Source organism: Chelonia mydas, chromosome 10, assembly GCF_015237465.2.
Source record: "Chelonia mydas isolate rCheMyd1 chromosome 10, rCheMyd1.pri.v2, whole genome shotgun sequence".
NCBI classification, from domain to species: Eukaryota; Metazoa; Chordata; order Testudines; family Cheloniidae; genus Chelonia; species Chelonia mydas.
The window spans coordinates 53998003-54016348 of record NC_051250.2 but is presented as its reverse complement, the minus strand read 5'-3'; the positions used below and the strand labels follow the sequence as shown (position 1 = coordinate 54016348).

The 18346-nt window shown below is 39.4% G+C and overlaps 1 protein-coding gene across 1 annotated transcript in view; it reads right to left on the bottom strand.

The window, feature by feature from the left end:
• The window catches only part of TRPM1 (transient receptor potential cation channel subfamily M member 1), a 73155-nt gene extending 57732 nt beyond the window's left edge, over positions 1 to 15423 (bottom strand). The window contains exons 1-8 of the mRNA XM_037911109.2: positions 15414 to 15423; positions 14499 to 14661; positions 13153 to 13348; positions 12080 to 12293; positions 7432 to 7556; positions 6154 to 6325; positions 2769 to 2943; positions 372 to 495 (exon numbers count right to left, since the gene is read on the bottom strand). Coding sequence (XP_037767037.1) covers positions 372 to 495; positions 2769 to 2943; positions 6154 to 6325; positions 7432 to 7556; positions 12080 to 12293; positions 13153 to 13348; positions 14499 to 14661; positions 15414 to 15423 — 1179 coding nt within the window. The remainder of the gene's footprint in view (positions 1 to 371; positions 496 to 2768; positions 2944 to 6153; positions 6326 to 7431; positions 7557 to 12079; positions 12294 to 13152; positions 13349 to 14498; positions 14662 to 15413) is intronic.
• Positions 15424 to 18346: the final 2923 nt, after the last annotated feature.

Below are 18346 nucleotides of genomic sequence, written 5' to 3'. Positions count from 1 at the left end.
GATCAGGAATTACATTGATGCTTAAGAACACTTAAAACAATTTTTTCCCCCAGGACTTAAAAAAGACAAGACAAAAAGATTAAAATCACTTCTTCTGGGAATCCTTCCTCCAATTATCTTTTCACTATCTTCTGCACCTGATCCTCCGTTCATGTCTATTTTAGGGCCCAAATCTGCCATTAAACTGGAACTTGTTTGACATGGGAGTTTGGGCAGGATCTTGCCTTAGTTTATATTTGTGAATCACTGTATATATTTCTGGCACTCTGTGAATGAAAGATAAATAGTAATAATATGTAAATGGCATTTGAAAGGAAGGGTAGGGTTGTACTGAGGTTAAGGCATTCGTGAATGAATGTTATGGCACTTACAAGTTCCTTCTTTTTCATACACTCCATGAGAATGACAAACAGCTGATGGGCTTGGTTCCGGTTGTAGTTGAAGGTTTTTTGAATGGTTACTAGAAGCTGGTCCCTGAGGGATTCACTTATTATTCTAATAGAAAAATAAAAGAGAAAATACCTAAAAATAATATAAATTATACTCCATCATTAAAACAAACAACAACAAAACTTTTTACATCAGTCCAGTTTCTTTGTTTTGAGAACATATAATTTATCCAGGATCTTCCTATTTTATGATATAAGATTATGGGACTAATGAAAAGAGTTAGCAGTAGTCTCATGAGATCCATACCAAAACTGGTTCCCGTATGTCTGAAAATCTTAACACAGGAACCAAAGACTGAATGGCAAGGAGCCTGAACCATCTTTTCATCCACAGAGGTGATAGCCAATGATGCTACATGTTCTGTACCTGCATGTGAGGATCAGCCAAGGAGTTCAGTATCCAGAGATCTCCAGAGGACATTTTACATTAAAATGCTGCAAATGTTTTTCTGTAAAGCTGAAGGAATGGGATTTTGGGGAGAGTGGGATGGGTGTATTGTGTTATACTACTGAGTGGTACGGTATTTGTAAGTGAGTTCTTGTCAAGGGGAGCCTGGAAGCTCATACAGACTATTTAAAAATATGAAGTCTAAAGAAAAATATATATAAAAAAGTTGAAAATGTTTCAGCAATGTTTAAATGATTTGATTTGGTCTGTGAAAGTAACACGAGATGTAAGCCCTCCAATCTTAACTGGTTTCTTCATAAAACATTTATTTCAAGAAGATGGCAAATATTACCAGCAGGCATTCAGAGCGGCAAAACTGCTGAAGCTACAAAATGTAGATAAATTCAGAGCTCATCAGAAAATTATTCTCTCTAATATGAAAGCAGGGACTCCAAAGATTCTTCTTATCAAGCAACTTCTATAGCCTGAATGCAGTTATCTCATCATCATCATCTGATAGGAAAATTGGACATAGCATCATGCATACTGCAAGAGACAGCCATGCAGCAGAGAGCGATCAAACAGACTGATAAGTTCTTTCAATTAAATTTGAATACACTCGAGGAGACTAGAAAGATGCTGAAGGAGGGAAAACCGAGAAATGTGTTGGTGAATTAAAAATATTATTATTATTATTATTAGGTTTTTAACCATGTAAAAAACACCCCAACTTAAGTGTGTGAATTTAGGTGCCCAGCAAGATATTTATGCAAATCCTTAACTTTAAGGGACGTCAGCAGGACTACTCATGTGCTTAAAGTTAAGCACATGCAAAAGCACTAAGTATCTAGTTGAATCTTCACTGCAAAATAATTTTAAAAAATGCATCTTTTACATTGAGATCGCTATCTTGATGTAAAATCTTAGTGAAGACACGAGGCTAGTTTTTATCTCAGTTTAATAAGTCAAGCTCAACCTCAGGTTGAGCAGGGTGTACAGGTTTTACCTCAACAAGTTGCATCAAGGTAAAAATAACAGTGACTTGTCTCCACCTGGATTTAATTTCAAGATAGCTATATCAGACAGATTTTTCTTCAGTGAAGGCGTTCGTGTTGTTTGACACCCCTGGAGAATGAAATTCTCTGTTTATCCATCGAACAGGCGTGACATTCTACAATAGCACAAGCTTCTTATAAAGGCCCTCTGCCAATTTACCTCAGTCCTGATGTGGAGGGTCATTCTTTGGCCCCATTTATGGCAGGTCTACACTTTAAATGCTGCATTGGCACAGCTGCATCGATGCAGCTGTGCTACTGTAGTGTTTTAATGAAGATGCTCTAAGCTGACGGAAGAGAGCTTCTCCCATCAGCTGAGTTAATCCACCTCTGTGAGAGGCAGTAGCAATGTCAGCAGGAGAAGCTATCCTCCCGACATAGTGTTGTCTACACTGGCACTTAGGTTGGTATAACTCCATCACTCAGGAATGTGGATTACTGACACTGAAGTAATTCTGTCGTGTAGACCAATGCTTAGTTCATAGCCTCACTGCCAAGGCACCCAATAAATTGTAAATTATAGTGTCATTTGTGGTGAGGGATTGTGTGACAGTGACACTTACAATGATAGGGATGAGACAGCCAAACTTAGGTCAGTAGGTCCCAAAACAGCCATCAGGTGGTAACAACTTTTAGTCATTGCCACCTGGGCTGGGATCAAACTGGCACCGAGAGCTGGTTGAAAAACAGGACATTTTTGTGAGCATTTTATCCTTTTGTTTTTAAAATTTAATTTTGTAACTTGAATGAAAGCTTGTGTCAAAATTTCAAAATTTTCAACCATCTCTACTGGCAACATAGAGGCAAACTGGGTAGTATCCCCCCACCAACGCTCTGAGCCGTCCACAGCCTTTGTAATGGGCCCAAAAATCTTACCCCCCTTCTTCAGAATATTTGTGTGCAAAAGACAGAATGTCAGATGCTCGTCCACTGCCATCACAGATCACAACAGGGAGAGGTGGCTCTTCTCGCAGACATTCTAGGACGATAGAGATCACATTGGGACCCCCCTCAACTATGAGCCCAACCACAGGAACACCTTGTCCCAGTCCTGTAAAAGAAACAGGTGTGTCATTAAACACCAGTAACAGTGCTAGGTTTGTTTCAAAGAGGTGGAACGCTGTGAATGTGTATGAATTCTATGTTATGGCTTCCCAGTGAACCAGAGCAGCGAGAAAGCTTCAGGAAAAGAAATGGAAGGTGTGCATGATTGGGTGATGGCATGAAAGATATTGCCTACATTTCTCCACAGCCCCAAAAGAAAAAAAGCAAAATGTCTCCCAGCTGACTTTCTTCGGTCCTGCTACTTACTGTCTATTTATTCACACATGCAGCAGGTGATCCGTTTTGCAGTCTCAGTCGTGTGGGAATCTTGTTAGAATCCATCTGCAGCTAGATCAGCTATACTAACTCTAATACCTTATTACCCCAATTAATATTCTGATGGCTCCAGGCTATTGTCTCCTTGCTACTTTTGACTTGTTTGGTCATCCTCAACATGATATCCACCTATGCTTTCTCTTCAGATAAAAGCATTAATTTGCTCTTTTTATCATTAGGTTGAAATGGCTGGCCGATGTAAGAGACGACAGCTGAGCATCCCTTTGCTGTCCCTGCCTCACTATGATCTCCAGGCATAGGATGACAAAGGGAAGCCCACAGGTCACATGGTCACTGGAATCTTGGTCACATGGTCACTTACACCTCAGGAAAATGCAAGGCAAAAAGCATTAAGTGCAAGCTGACTGATTTCACTACCCATGAGCATTTGGATCAAGTGCTTAATTCTGTAAAATGATCAACTTTTCATAAAGAGGTTGTCTGTTTTTTAAAAAGTTAACTGAGAGACTGTGGAAGGTACCACAACAGCAACCCTGTAGATTTAATTCCTCTCTCTGCAGAACAGGCACAGCATGGACAGCGATAGGACACTGTCCCACCAATGCGTCCTATATCTGATCTGGAGGGATCCCAGAGATTGGGTTCAGTCTTTATGCCCATTAAATCCTTTCACATCTCTGCTCAGACATCCAACAAGGGTGCCAAATAGTGCCACTTGGGGTGCCTTATTTTTTAAATTATGTGGCCATTAGTAACTGGACTGAGGCTTCCAACAGAGCATATTTTTATCTCCTGTACTTTGTCAGATTCCCAACTTTAGTTTTATAGATGGTGAAATGACCAAACACCAATTAAACAAGAAAGGAAGCAAACCAAACTCCAGAAGTGTACACAACACAGGTGTTTAGCCTTTACCTGACACTCTATTATGTTCTTTGGCTTTTTAAAGACCGTTTAAAAACCCCAATTAGTAGCTGCTATCAGTCCCTATGCCACTGCTATTTTGAATTGATTTCCTCTTATTTAATAAATAACAGCCACTGAAAGCTCCCTAGGATAATCAGCATTACCTGAGGCACTAAAGTATTCAGATTTATTTCAACTATTGGAAAGATTTTATTTTTAATGATTTTTTTTTAAATAATCACTTTTTTTTTCAATCTTGAAATTAAAAAGCCCCCTTTACATATACTAATTATTGTTGATTTGAAAAGTAATGGGCCAAATTCTCTTCTCAGTTACACCACTGTAAAAGCACCGCATTGCAACTGAGAGAACAGACTGGCCCACTGGCTGAAGTTGAGATTCCTAACAGGTTCAAAAATAAAAATCACATTACTTATGTAAAACCAGATTTTCTGACCCCAAATCTCCGTGTTCTCTGAAATTCACATCAAAGCCAAAGTTTATTTTTGCAAAACCCTGGTTTTACAAAGGTTTCAAATATTTCATAAGATCTTCATGAAATTGGGGGTGTCAGAAAGAGAAAATAATTAGAGTCCTGCAAATCTGTGGATATCCGCTTTATATCCATGGATTGGATGCAGATACAAATTTTGTATCTGTGCAATGTTCTAAAAAATAATATTATTTCATATTAACTTCTTTCTCTCACCTCCCTCATATCCCCACCCCACACACCAAGCAAGATCACAGACTTTAAAAAGTAGAGTCAATTATTAATGATGGTGTTTTTCCTCCCAGTGATTTTTGGGTGAGGGAAAAAAAATCATTGACTATTAATATTTATTAGATAACATGGAGTATTTCCAAGTCTCGTTATTCCTGCCAGAGTTTAGGAATCCATACCTGGTGAATGCCAAATTCTCAAACTCAGGAGATCTAATTAACGTTTTTAATTGTTATTTTAAAAAAGTGTGCCCATTTCCAGTCCTCTGATAATAAGCTCAAGAGACTCAAACTTCAATGATATGTCTGAAGAGGCAGCAGAAAATTTTTAAAGCTGACATGTCGATGAATGCAGTTTTCGTTTTGCCCTTGTCTCAGTTGCAGATTCCCAAATTGGCCTCCTGTTTTGAGACATTATTCAATAACTATGCATTATTTAGAATAAAAATAATTACTGCTGGGCAACCACAAGAAAATCAGCCCAGCCATCTCTCTCATTTATCTATCTACTTTTTTATACATTTTTTCGAGATCAGGATGTTACAGAAGGTTCAGTGGAGAAAGAAATCACTAATCAAGCCTTGAGAGAAATCACATAAAATGCATCTGATAAATGATTTAGAAATGGATAATGGGGAAGTAAGCAAGCAGCAGATCTGTATGAAACTTTACATGTGAAACCCTTAAACTAGGTGAGATTTGCCTAGGTTAGAGATTCATTAAAAATCCAAATCTCTGGTTACATTCATTAGAAGAGTTGCAGAATTTTGATTGTGAAATTCAAAGCAAAACTCAAGGGATACAAACCCAAATAGAGAGAAATAAAAAATGTTAGCACACACTCTTGGAAACAGGAACCAGAGATTCACAGAATGCTGATTAAAAGGAATTAGATGAAGCATTATTCTCTGGTGTGTATTCAGTGAGGCCTCTGAACATTGGCTAGAAGTACACAAGATATCTATCTTTCTTTTCCTTCATGACTCTCTTTCACTTAAAGTCTTGTGTCATTGAATTCCCTTCCCTCTACTGTTCCTAACCTTCCCCTTCCTCCTTTTCTGACCCTTACTCTTCTATGTTTCCCTCCTGTTAGATTCAAGCCTTCTGTGTTAGTAATCAGGCAGCACATGTTTTTGTTCCAGTTACACTGATCTGATCAAGTTTCAGTCTCTGGTCAACAGCTGGCACAAAAAAACCTAAAGTTCAGTCCAACAAAAATATTTTTTTTAAAAATCCACTTATTCAAGATATTAATGTTCGCAGTTTGTCTAAAATCTCCCACTGCACTTACGTGTGTTAATTTTCTGAAGGGAGATGTGTTTTTCCAGTTGACGTCGCAACTTAACTTCAGCTCCATATTTACCAAGTGTGCCGTTGTCCGCTAAGATGAAGTGTGTATGAGAACTGTTGAGCACACAGAGCTTACTTAAAGGGTTTGACATTGTTTGGTAAACTCTTGACACCTGTCAAAAGGATACGTGCATAAAGATTAAAAAAAGGCTTTACTTGCTACTATATACACATGTTACAAACCCACAGCCACAATTTTCAACATAACGACATGCAGCACCAGGAAGAGAATCTAGTAAGAGAGGCCTTTATAATCTGAAATAAAGACGAGCCTGTCTTTAGATGTCCAGCCAGTAACTAAAGGGTCTCTCCCTTGCTTCTTTACAAGGCTGAAAACCTTCTCCATAACTATTGTATTGTGTAATTCCCTCACCCAATTTTACAACATTTTCTTCTGAATAACCTGGAGCCCCGAGTAATTCATATTCAACAACTGAGTGCCAATCTATAATGAATCCCATGTGTTGCACCTGTATGAACACCCTGGCTGTCTACAAAAGTCTCAGCATATGGCATTGGGGTTAGAACCCAACACTTTCCAGTACGCAAAAAACAGGCCCCTGCTACTTGCACTAAAGTAGTACTTTTTTAGCAACACACACTCTACTATTTTGTATTGATATGGCAGCAAGTGAAATGTATACATCGTAAGTATATCTTTATTGAAAAAGCATTCTCAAGAGTAATCAGCTTCCTAGAAGGACACAGGCATTGTCTATCTATGATACATCTATTATATCTGTAGCTGGGCTGAAAACAGAACACGCTTCATAGCTTGCATGAATTGTCCTTTGTGTCATCAACAGTAGCTGCTAGAGATCAGAGAGCCACGTGCAATATGCTGGAATTCAAGACTAAAATCAATCAACATCTATTAACCCTTAGGACACTGATGACAAATATACCCTCTCTCATGTCTCCATTGAGAGACTAAAGGTAAGTTATCACCTTCAGCTCCTTCCTTTCCTCTTTGTACATGGAGCAGATGCAACACACCTGCCCAGCTACTGTTACCTTCTTCCTCCTTTCCTCAGCAAAACATTTTGAGCATAATCAGATGGAGAATTTATTACAATAATGTACACTAATTTTAGCTCTAGAAATATTCTGGAAAGAGGGAAAAACACAAATACACAAGAACTGCAAACAGATGAAACATGCATTTTGTTACACAGTTGATATCCCACTACATGAGAGTTTTCTTACAGAAGAGACTTACATCTTTCCCAATCAGATCCTCCTTATTTTCCACAATGCCCCATGGTGCAATTCCTATGGCACAGATTCGTCCTCTGGACTTGGAAGAATGATCTTTCAAGGCATCTCCCACGTGGCGAATTACTCCTATAGGTACAATTCATTTAAATTTATTCTTGACACTTCAGAGGCTTATGTTGAAGTGCTGATATGTACTTAGCTACTATTTTCAAACTTTACAGCGTAATATACTTGAAAGACACACACATTTTTTAAAACTGTTTTCAGAAAACTCTAGTTTCTAATAAAGCATCTTTTAAATAATATGCTTTGGAATTTTAAAAAAATCCTTAATTTTTTTATATTAAACAGTTTTCTGCTCCCTTGCTCTGTGTACAAGTGTCTTCACATCAATGGGGAGGAAGCACTATAAAATACACAAAGGAAACAAACAAAAATAGCAAAAAGGAGTTTTTGGTAAATTTTTTCAATTCTAGCAATCTTAAATGCTACTTGTAACTAAAAGAGAGAGAATTTTTGTTGCAGAGAAATGTGAGTTTCAAGTTGATAGGGTCCATTTAAGTATAAAAAATATAAGATATGAGTGAAAAACGTTGTTATAACACTGCCCCTCATTCTATATTGTCTCTTCATTTTGTTGACACACTTACATTTCTCCTCCCTTGGTGTTCACACCTCAACTACTAGAAGAGGGCCTCATCCTCCCTTATTGAGCTAACCTCGTTATCCCTAGCCTGATTCTTGCTTGCATATTTATACCTGCCTCTGGAAATTTCCACTACATGCATCCGATGAAGTAGGTATTCACCCATGAAAGCTTATGCTCCAACACGTCTGTTAGTCTATAAGGTGCCAGAGGAATCTTTGCCACACTTACATAGAATAGCCTTCCAAGGGTATTGATGAAAGAACCATTCCTTGAATAATTTATAACCGAGGTGGACAAAGTACTGGATAATATACAATGGAAAATAATCCTGCACTGAAAAGGAGATGCGTCTAAATGACCAAATAAGTCTTTACCACTTCTAATAGCTATGATTTATTATACACCAAGAAAACTCAGTCAACTTTACTTTAGCTTGAGGAAATGCAATAATTCAGATATTGCTCGGAAGTCCAGGAAACTAGAAATGGAGTGAAACAGTCAAAACTGAAGCTGAGGCAGGTAACTGCCTCCTATGAGTATCTGCACTTAGATTACACTTTGAAGTCGTAAAGCCCAAAGAGAGAAACTGTCCTTATTCCAGTTGCCTTCTTAGGCACTGATCTTATATTGTAATGTGTGTGGGTGAACCCTGCATCCTCATGAAGCCCCACTGAAGTCACTTCAACCCCAGTCCCGCAGAGACTCACATTTGGAGCTTAAACTGACACACTGTGTTTAGTACCATTGGCTTCAGTTTTCAGAGTAACAGCCGTGTTAGTCTGTATTCGCAAAAAGAAAAGGAGTACTTGTGGCACCTTAGAGACTAACCAATTTATTTGAGCATAAGCTTTCGTGAGCTACAGCCCACTTCATCGGATGCATACTGTGGAAAGTTTAGAAGATCTTATTATATACACACAAAGCATGAAACAATACCTCCTCCCACCCCACTCTCCTGCTGGTACTAGCTTATCTAAAGTGATCACTCTCCTTACAATGTGTATGATAATCAAGTTGGGCCATTTCCAACACAAATCCAGGTTTTCTCAACCCCCCCCCACCCCCCACACACAAACTCACTCTCCTGCTGGTAATAGCTTATCCAAAGTGACCACTCTCCTTACATTGTGTATGATAATCAAGGTGGGCCATTTCCAGCACAAATCCAGGGTTTAACAAGAACGTCTGGGGGGGGGGGGGGGAGGTAGGAAAAAACAAGGGGAAATAGGCTACCTTGCATAATGACTAAGCCACTCCCAGTCTCTATTCAAGCCTAAGTTAATTGTATCCAATTTGCAAATGAATTCCAATTCAGCAGTTTCTCGCTGGAGTCTGGATTTGAAGTTTTTTTGTTGTAAAATAGCGACTTTCATGTCTGTAATCGCGTGACCAGAGAGATTGAAGTGTTCTCCGACTGGTTTATGAATGTTATAATTCTTGACATCTGATTTGTGTCCATTTACTCTTTTACGTAGAGACTGTCCAGTTTGACCAATGTGCATGGCAGAGGGGCATTGCTGGCACATGATGGCATATATCACATTGGTGGATGTGCAGGTGAACGAGCCTCTGATAGTGTGATATTGTGATAGTGTGATATTGTGATATCGGCTTCAGTGAGACATAGTGTGTCAGCTTAAGCACATGCATAAGTCTTGGCAAGACTGGGGTCTTATTGCGTGTGAGATACAGCAGCAAGCTAAATGATAGATATCTAATAAATCAAACATTTCTTTATTTAAAAATTGTTCTCATCAAGAGCAATCACCATCTTATATTTGTGAGGGTCTTAAGAGGACATGTAATATATACCGATGAAATATCTGTCAAAGAGGATCCCATGCAGGCACAGAGATCTGCCTGCATGCTTCATAATGCAGGATCAGGCCCTTTGTTTGCATACATTTTCTATGAAATAACCAACTACAAAGAGATAGTGTAATTAAAAAACCCCATCATATACTAGAAATATGGTCAAAAGAAATTACATCTGAATATGTTGAAGCTCAGTCAGTATCAACACAGCACACATCAAACAGATTAAAAACTGACTGACAGTGATGATTCCCCATTTACCATTACATTTTACAATCTGAGTGTATGCGACTGGTTCTTGGCCCTCTGCTATCTAACATTTTTATCAGTGACCCAGAAGAAACCAAAATCTTGCAGCTGACACACAGATTGGGGAAGTAATGAAGAGTGGGGCAAAATATCAGTGGGTACACTGGACGAACATAAGAACGACCATACTGGGTCAGAGCAATGGTCCATCTAGCCCAGTATCCTGTCTTCCGACCGTGGCCAATGCCAGGTGCTTTAGAGGGAATGAACAGAACAAGGCAATCATCAAGTGATCCATTCCCTATCGTCCACTCCCAGTTTCTGGCAAACAGAGGCGAGCGACACTCGGAGCATGGTGTTGCATCCCTGCCCATCCTGGCCAATAGCCATTGATGTACCTATCCTCAATGAACTGATCTAGTTCTTTTTGAATCCTGTTATAGTTTTGGCCTTCACAACATCCCCCGGCAAAGAGTTCCATAGATTGACTGTGTGTTGTGTGAAGAAGTACTTCCTTTTGTTTATTTTAAACCTGTTGCCTATTAATTTCATTGGGTGACCCCTACTTCGTGTGTTATCTGAAGGAGTAAAGAACATTTCCTTATTCATTTTCTCCACACCAGTCAAGATTTCATAGACCTCTATCATATCCCCCTTAGTCATCTCTTTTCCAAGCTGGAAACTCCCAATCTTTTAAATCTCTCCTCATACAGAAGCTGTTAATTAAAAATGTTAATCATTTTTGTTGCCCTTCTCTGTACCTTTTCCAACTCCAATATATCTTTTTTTAGAGGGGGCGACCAGAGCGGTACGCAGATGTACGCAGATTCAAGACGGGGGGTGGGCATACCAGGAATTTATATACAGGCATTATGATGTTTTCGGTCATTCAATAAATTGCCCTGTTCTGTTCACTCCCTCTGAAGCATCTGGCACCAGTTCCTGTCAGAAGACAGAATACTGGGCTAGATGGACCATGGGCCTGACCCACTATGGCCATTCTTATGTCCTTAAGAGGACAGGTGACTGATACAGAGCAAACTGGATCACTTGGTAAACTGAGTGCAAGTCATTTGTGTTTCAATACAGCCAAATGTAAGCTCATAACATCCAGGAACAAAGAGTACAGGCCATGTTTACAGGATGGGGAAGCAATGACTTTGAAAAAGACCTGGGGATCATGGTGGATAATCAGCTGAACATGAGCTCCCAATCCAGCGCTATGGCCAAAAAGTGTTCATGTGATCTTTGGATATATAAATAGGGGAATCTTAAGTAGAAATAGGACAGGTTAGATGATCTCTGGTTTTGGCACTTGCACGACTACTACTAGTTCTAGTGTTCACAATTCAAGAAGGATGTTGAAAAATTGGAGAGGGTTCAGAGAAGAGCCAGGAGAATGATTCAAGAATTGAAAATCATGCTTTATAGTGAAAGACTCAAAGACCTCAGTCTGTTTACTTTGACAAAGAATGTTAAAGGGTGATTTGATCACAGTCTGTAAGTACCAGCATGGGGAACAGAAAGTTGATAATAGAGGGCTCTACAACCTAGCAGATAAAGACATAACTAGATCCAATGGCTAGGAGTTGAGCTAGATAAATTCAGACTTGAAATAAGGTGCACATTTTTAACAGGGAGGGTAATAAACCTGTAGGACAAAATTACTAAACATTGTGGATTCGCCATCAGTGAAAAAATTTAAATCAAGATTAGATGTTTTTCTAAAAGATATGCTCTAGTTCAAACAGGAATTAGTTCAGGGAAGACCTATGGCTTGTGTTATGCAAGAGGTCAGATGAGATGGTTGCAGCAGTCCCTTCTGGCCTTATGACCTATGAATCACTATGCACTTTCATATCATCTACCACTGAGAAAGACCATATGTAGAAACATTTACTCCATAAGTCAAATTCAGAAGATGGTAATTTCTTACCAGTACTAACTCCTCCAGTGAAAATCCAGGCTCCTGTTGTCATGGCAGCCTTGATCAGGCCTTTCCCAAATACTTGTTTCAATTTAGGTTGCAATTCAAAATTCTGGAGGCCCCCATGGACAGAGATTAAAAGCTTGGGAAGTTCCAGTTGCCAGTCTTTCACCATGAGATGAAGCAGAGAATCTGGTTTGGTGTCATACGACACACGTATATACTGCAAAATAGTTTGTAACAGTGCCTTAATATTATGGTGCTATTTTTTTTTGTTATACCTTCCATTGACTGAGAATTGAGGAACCAACAAGTCTAACATGAGCAAGGAAGGATTTTAATGCTTTTAAATATTGTATCACAAAGTTTCTATATTGCTTGTAATGAGAAAAATTAGTAAGCCTGAGTCACATTGCACATTGAGGAGCTGAGAATGTGCTATTCATTACACAGGGAACAAATATTTGATAGTAGTCAATCTAGCAGAGAAAGATCTAATGCATGATCCAATGGCTGGAAGCTGAAGCTAGAAAAATTCAGACTGGAAATAAGGCATACATTTTTAACAGTGAGTAATTAACCACTGGAACAGTTTACGAAGGATTGTGGTGGTTTCTCCATCACTGGCAACCTTTAAATCAAGATTGGGTGCTTTGCTAAAAGATATGCTCTAGGAATTTTTTTTTTGTGGGGAGATGGGGGGTTTCTTTGGCCAATGTTATATGGGAGGTCACACTACATGATCACAGTGGTCCCTTCTGGCCTTGGAGTCTAGGACTCTATGAAATCTATGAGTAAAAGAGGTTGCCATTTAAAAAAAACCAGCTTGGGTTGGAAAGGGGAAGTACTAAGTTTTCATTAGGAATTTGAACTAGGGGAAATTACCTCCCTGAAAAAGATCAAGATGTTTTCTTTGGTTCATTGAATCCTGATTTGACTACCAAACTAGAGTCCTTATCTACATAGCAGAAGTTGGCTTATGCAACATTTTATCCTATTTCATTATTTTGTTTGGATCAGGCCCTCAGTGAGCTGGGGATCTAGATGACAGATGTTTGTATAGCATGTGTTTTGTTCCTTACCATGGCCTTATTTGAATGTCCACCTCCCTGGAACTCAAGATTTCCATAGGCATCTGTTGGACATGTTTGGGTGTGTTTACTGACGGACCATTTTTCTGGCTGAGATTCCAATTGCTTTGTTTCCTCTCCATTTTTGTTAGCTGCTGTACTTGGTGGAATTGGAATATGTTGACTAATAAGCTGGCCACAGCAACACCTGAAACCAAAGTCAGATTTTGCACCAACGATGAACTTATTGTCTCCAATATCTGATAGTGTCACCTTTAAAAAATAAAACAAACTCCCCCAGAAACAAAAAATTAGATTTCAGACACAAAAGATTCTGGCTTACCTACCTATTTTATACCTGGCATATAGGACTTTCTGAGAGTCACTGAAACACCTCCTATGAGCCATACCAAACCAACTTTTCAGAGGTGCCAGCTCACAGGTGTTGCTTAGTGCTTAAGGACTAAATATTTCACGTCACTTCTGTAAGAGGATTGGACCCTGAGGGTCTGGTTCCTGTGCCAGGGGAAAATAGCAGCTGTATGGAGCCTGTCTCCCTTTTTCTGCTGCTATCCACTATGTGGGTAATCTGTGCAACAGCAGAAGGGGGCACCTTGAACCCCCTTCCACCTCTGGGCGGCCACTCAAGCAGGGCACAATTTAGCCAATTGATAATACAGTAGCAGTAATACTAAGCATTACAGTACAGCTACATCCAGAACAATGAGGCCATGCTACTATCTTGCTTCGTGAACCAGGATTACACCATTCCCTTGGCTTCTCATCTATCTCAGAATCCAATGTAAAGTTGGGTTCTGATTTTATGAAATCTCCAAGGATTTGCTACATTCTGCTTCTCTGGCCTTATTGCCATCTTCTTCCCCTAACACTCATTCCACTCCTCCAGTCTGGGTCTCCTCTCTGCTCCTTTTCTTCTGTTCTATGCAGAATGTGCAAGTGTATGAGCTTGTCAACACAGTAGAGTAATGCTTAGGATGTGTGATTTCTAAAGCGCATTAATGTGTTGCACTGTGCAGACCCTGCTGGTCTCAAACAGTACTATATTAAAGCACACTATGGTACTTTTAGTGCACTCCAGCAGTTTCTACATGGACTAACTAATGAGCAACGCATTAGTTTGTTTTAGAAATCCCTCCTCCCCCAGCCCAGCGTACACTGCTGCTCTGTGAAGACAAGCCCTTTGCCCCACTTTCACTTTTGCTCCCTTGGCTTCTTTCCCTCAAGCACAATGAATAAAAATCAGCTCTCAGCTACATCATGTAAATTCAGAACAATTCCATTGACTTCAGTGATAAGTATTGTTTTATTTACTAATGTAAATGCTTAAAAATGGTCACCTGTTAACATCTTTGTTGTTGGCAATTATGTAGATGCATTCTCTTTTTGAAAAGGTCTTCTCTATCCAAGCCTTTTGACCCTGAAATAGGAAAAGGGAAATCAAATATTGATATATTTGTTGAGTGGCCAATACAGTAAAATGTCTACCTCTTAGTTTCCTTCCTGAAATATAACTTTGATTGTCAAATGAGATATTTACAATGCACGTTTCAGGAGGATAGACTCCTTAAATTCTAGCATGGTACTCTCATCTACTGAGGAAAGCATGAACTCCTCCACCAAGGCATAGTGAGAGCAGGGAAGGAAGACACTAATTATGAAGATAAATTGGAATTGTGTGGGACCATTTCCCCTGCAAATGCAAACCAGAACTTATCATACCAAGCTCACAATGTTTTTGAAACTGGAATTGTAGATGAGCTAAAACAATGCCACAGGTCTGTGCAATACAATTAGAAAGTCCATTGCAACAACATAGTTCAATTAGATTGAAAACAATGAATGGAGAATACAGCTCAGAAACCAAGGTTTCCCAAACTCTGGGCTTGCAATCCCCATTCTCAAAACCTGTAATCTTGACCCTGAGCAGGCAAAAATTTGCCACTATTCTAACACCAAAACGAACAACTAAGTATGAAGATTTGAAAAGGATACTTTGATTTTAAAGAGGTACAAAATGTTAATCACAGTCACAATTCAAGGATACGGATAAGCCTGTCTTCTGGATGAAATTCATATTCTGCCCCTGGAGAGAAGAGTTCACGTCACTAGGCTCCCCAAAGAAGCAAAAGCATGCCACCAAAGAATAATTACTTAAATAACCAGCAAGGAAAGAGAATTGGTCATTTAGGAAAGCCTGCACTCTTGCTCTTATTTCAAACAGTCAAGTTATCAGTGTACCAGGTAAGAGTTACCTCCCTTCATTTTGATAGGAGTTGCTGGTGAATGGAACCCATGCCATCACCGAGCATTGCAAAAGTCAAGAATTCATTAGACAGCACTTAATGAAATTCACTACGGCTTCATGAACCACACAGAACAGGTTTTCAGGCATTTTCTTAGCATCAGGAATTTGATGACATCTGAAACAGTGCAGCCTTCAGGGATTAGATACAGTGCTGTGGATCAGTATGGCCTGGACTTATTTCTTTCCAGACATTGCTTTGGCACCATCCGTGTAAATTGCTTTTCGCTGCTCGCACTGAAAATGGAACATTTTAAATGAACATTCTCCTTGTATGTGTTTGACACAGCTTTAGAAGACAGCAAGTCTTTTGCAGTAGTACCAACAGAAATATAGCTCAAATATGCTGGAAGGTTTGTAGCATCAAAGACATTGGATATTCATGAAGCTGAATTGCTGAATAATCACTTTTCCTGAGTTTTGAAATCCGTTCACTCCCTGATTTCTTGAGCCACGTGGCTAATACGGCATAGAACAGTGCTATCTGAGAAAATACAGCTGCTTCAGCCTCTGTAACTTTTGAAACCATGTATATTGTGAAGGAAAGCCTAAGATTTCCTGTAATGTTAAATGGCTTTTGCAGTTGCATGATCATACAGATATCAAATAAGATGTTTGAAGGGCACTCCTACTGACAATGCCAGTCTGAGTAATCCAGTCTTGTTACATTTTCCAGGCTTCAGGCTTTCTTTTCCCCAAATCCACAATCCAATTCAGTGTTCCCTTTTTAAATATTGCAGTAACTTTGAAGACATCATGCTCTTGGCAGCAGCCAGCATTTTAGAGCATGTTACAACCGGTGGTTTCGAATCAACTGACGTAAAACGCATGTGTCATTGTATGCTGCATTTCCTTTTACTTTTCTGAGCTATCACTGAAACCTGTTGCTGCTTCCTTCATTTTGAAACCGTCAATCTTTCAGAATCAACCCTTGGCCAGAAGTGAGCTCCACAGACAGATAGATGCAATGTGGTTGTGTAAGGCTCAGCAGTGCTGTCATCCAGTTTTCCAGTTCGGGAGCACATTTTGCCATTGTCCATGTGCATGGGTAGTTGTGCTTTGTGGTACACATTAAATAAATTGGACTTGTACCATTTTGCGTAAGGTAAATCCAGGCACACCTACAACACCATCCTCCCATAAAAGATTAATCATGTTTCACTCGTCGAGTCTCTAGCAGCATGCTGTGCTAGTCTACACCAAACCCCTAATTGGGGTACTTATATCAATGTAGTGGTTTTAAAGGGGTACGGCATTCCAGGCTTGTGTTTATCCATTTTTTTTTGCCATTTTAAATATACTGAATTTTGTGTGTGTGGCCTTTCATAACTCCCCTCTCCGAGTGCTCAGCTACTATAGAAATGGGGACCCTGTAAGTGCCCGGATAGATAGATACATCCTCTCCAGGAACCCCTCAAGGGATCTGTAACCCCCAGTTTTGGAAACCCTACTGTAAGCATTTCAGGGGAGATAAGTTCAGGATGTGGTTGATAAGCGAAGCTGTGCATGTGACTTCTCCACACATGACTGAAGACAATCTGAAGACAATCTGACAATCATCAAAATAACTGGATTGTACACCGCCAATGCAGTTTGTTATTTCACCCTATTCTTTTTACTCTGCAAAGACAGCCAATTTTTCATTGCTACTTGATCTTCTTCATGGAGAAGTATTAAAGTTAGTTACAATTTGGAGCAACAACCTGAAGTCTAAGGCTCTCTGTTCTGCATTTATGTTTGGAAGGAAAGCTTTTGCAGTTAAGTTTCTCAAGTGAGCTCTAGAGTATATCTGAATTCCCAGCTGTGCATTCATTGTATTTTAGGTTTCAGAGTGGTAGCCGTGTTAGTCTGTATCAGCAAAAACAACGAGGAGTCCTTGTGGCACCTTTGAGACTAACAAATTTATTTCGGCATAAGCTTTTATGGGCTAAAACCCACTTCATCAGATGCATTGTATTATCATTATTTTTAATAAAAAAGCATTGCACACCCACACCTCAAATGCACCACATACAACTAATACATGACACACTTATTTTTCTGTGCTAATGAGAGGAAGGGGAAAGCAGGCATTATAGATCAGTGGAATAAAAACTCACAAAGCACGTTCAGTCAGCCTTTGAAGTTTCACTGCCCTTGTCTGTTTAATCTTCTTACTCAGAGCTTGATTATCCAGTGCAAATACTTAAGCAGACACATCCACTGTCAGAAAATAGGCACCTTATCCACTTACTTGATATGGATTTTGCACAATTCTGAAAAGCTGCTACGATCACTCTGGATGGGAATTTATTTGGTTTCTTGAGAAAAATATAAGCATGCATACTGTCCCTAGTGAGTTTGGAAAAACTAAGTACTTTTTAACAGGCTCTGAACAGAAGAATTTTGAAAGGATTATGACAGATTAACTACAGTTTTCAGGCCAAGTGCCAGTGGGTGTATTTATGCTGAGAGACAAATAGGTATTGCCAGCAAGATCATGCCACTAAAGCTCTCTGCAGGTTTTCTATTGATCTGTACGAAACACAAAAGTGCGAGACCTACACTCATTGAGTGTACTGAAGTTCAAAACTGCTTATTATTACAAACACAAAATGCTCTAATCAAAACCGAATCTTGGAAAGACGCATTTCAAATGCTCAGTGGCATATTTATTCTCCTTTGTGAAAACTGACAAAGGTCTCTTCAATTAAGGTAAAACCAAACCAAACCAAACCAAACCTTTGCTAATTCTTGGCTTCCAGCCTCGAATCTACTGCTCTGTCTGGAAAGAACTTTAATTAATATTCGGCTTTACTCTCCCACCACAGGGTTTTGAGTAGTTCCCACTGCCATCAATGGGAGGTGCTTGTATCCTGCAGTGAGAATGGAGACCACTGTCGC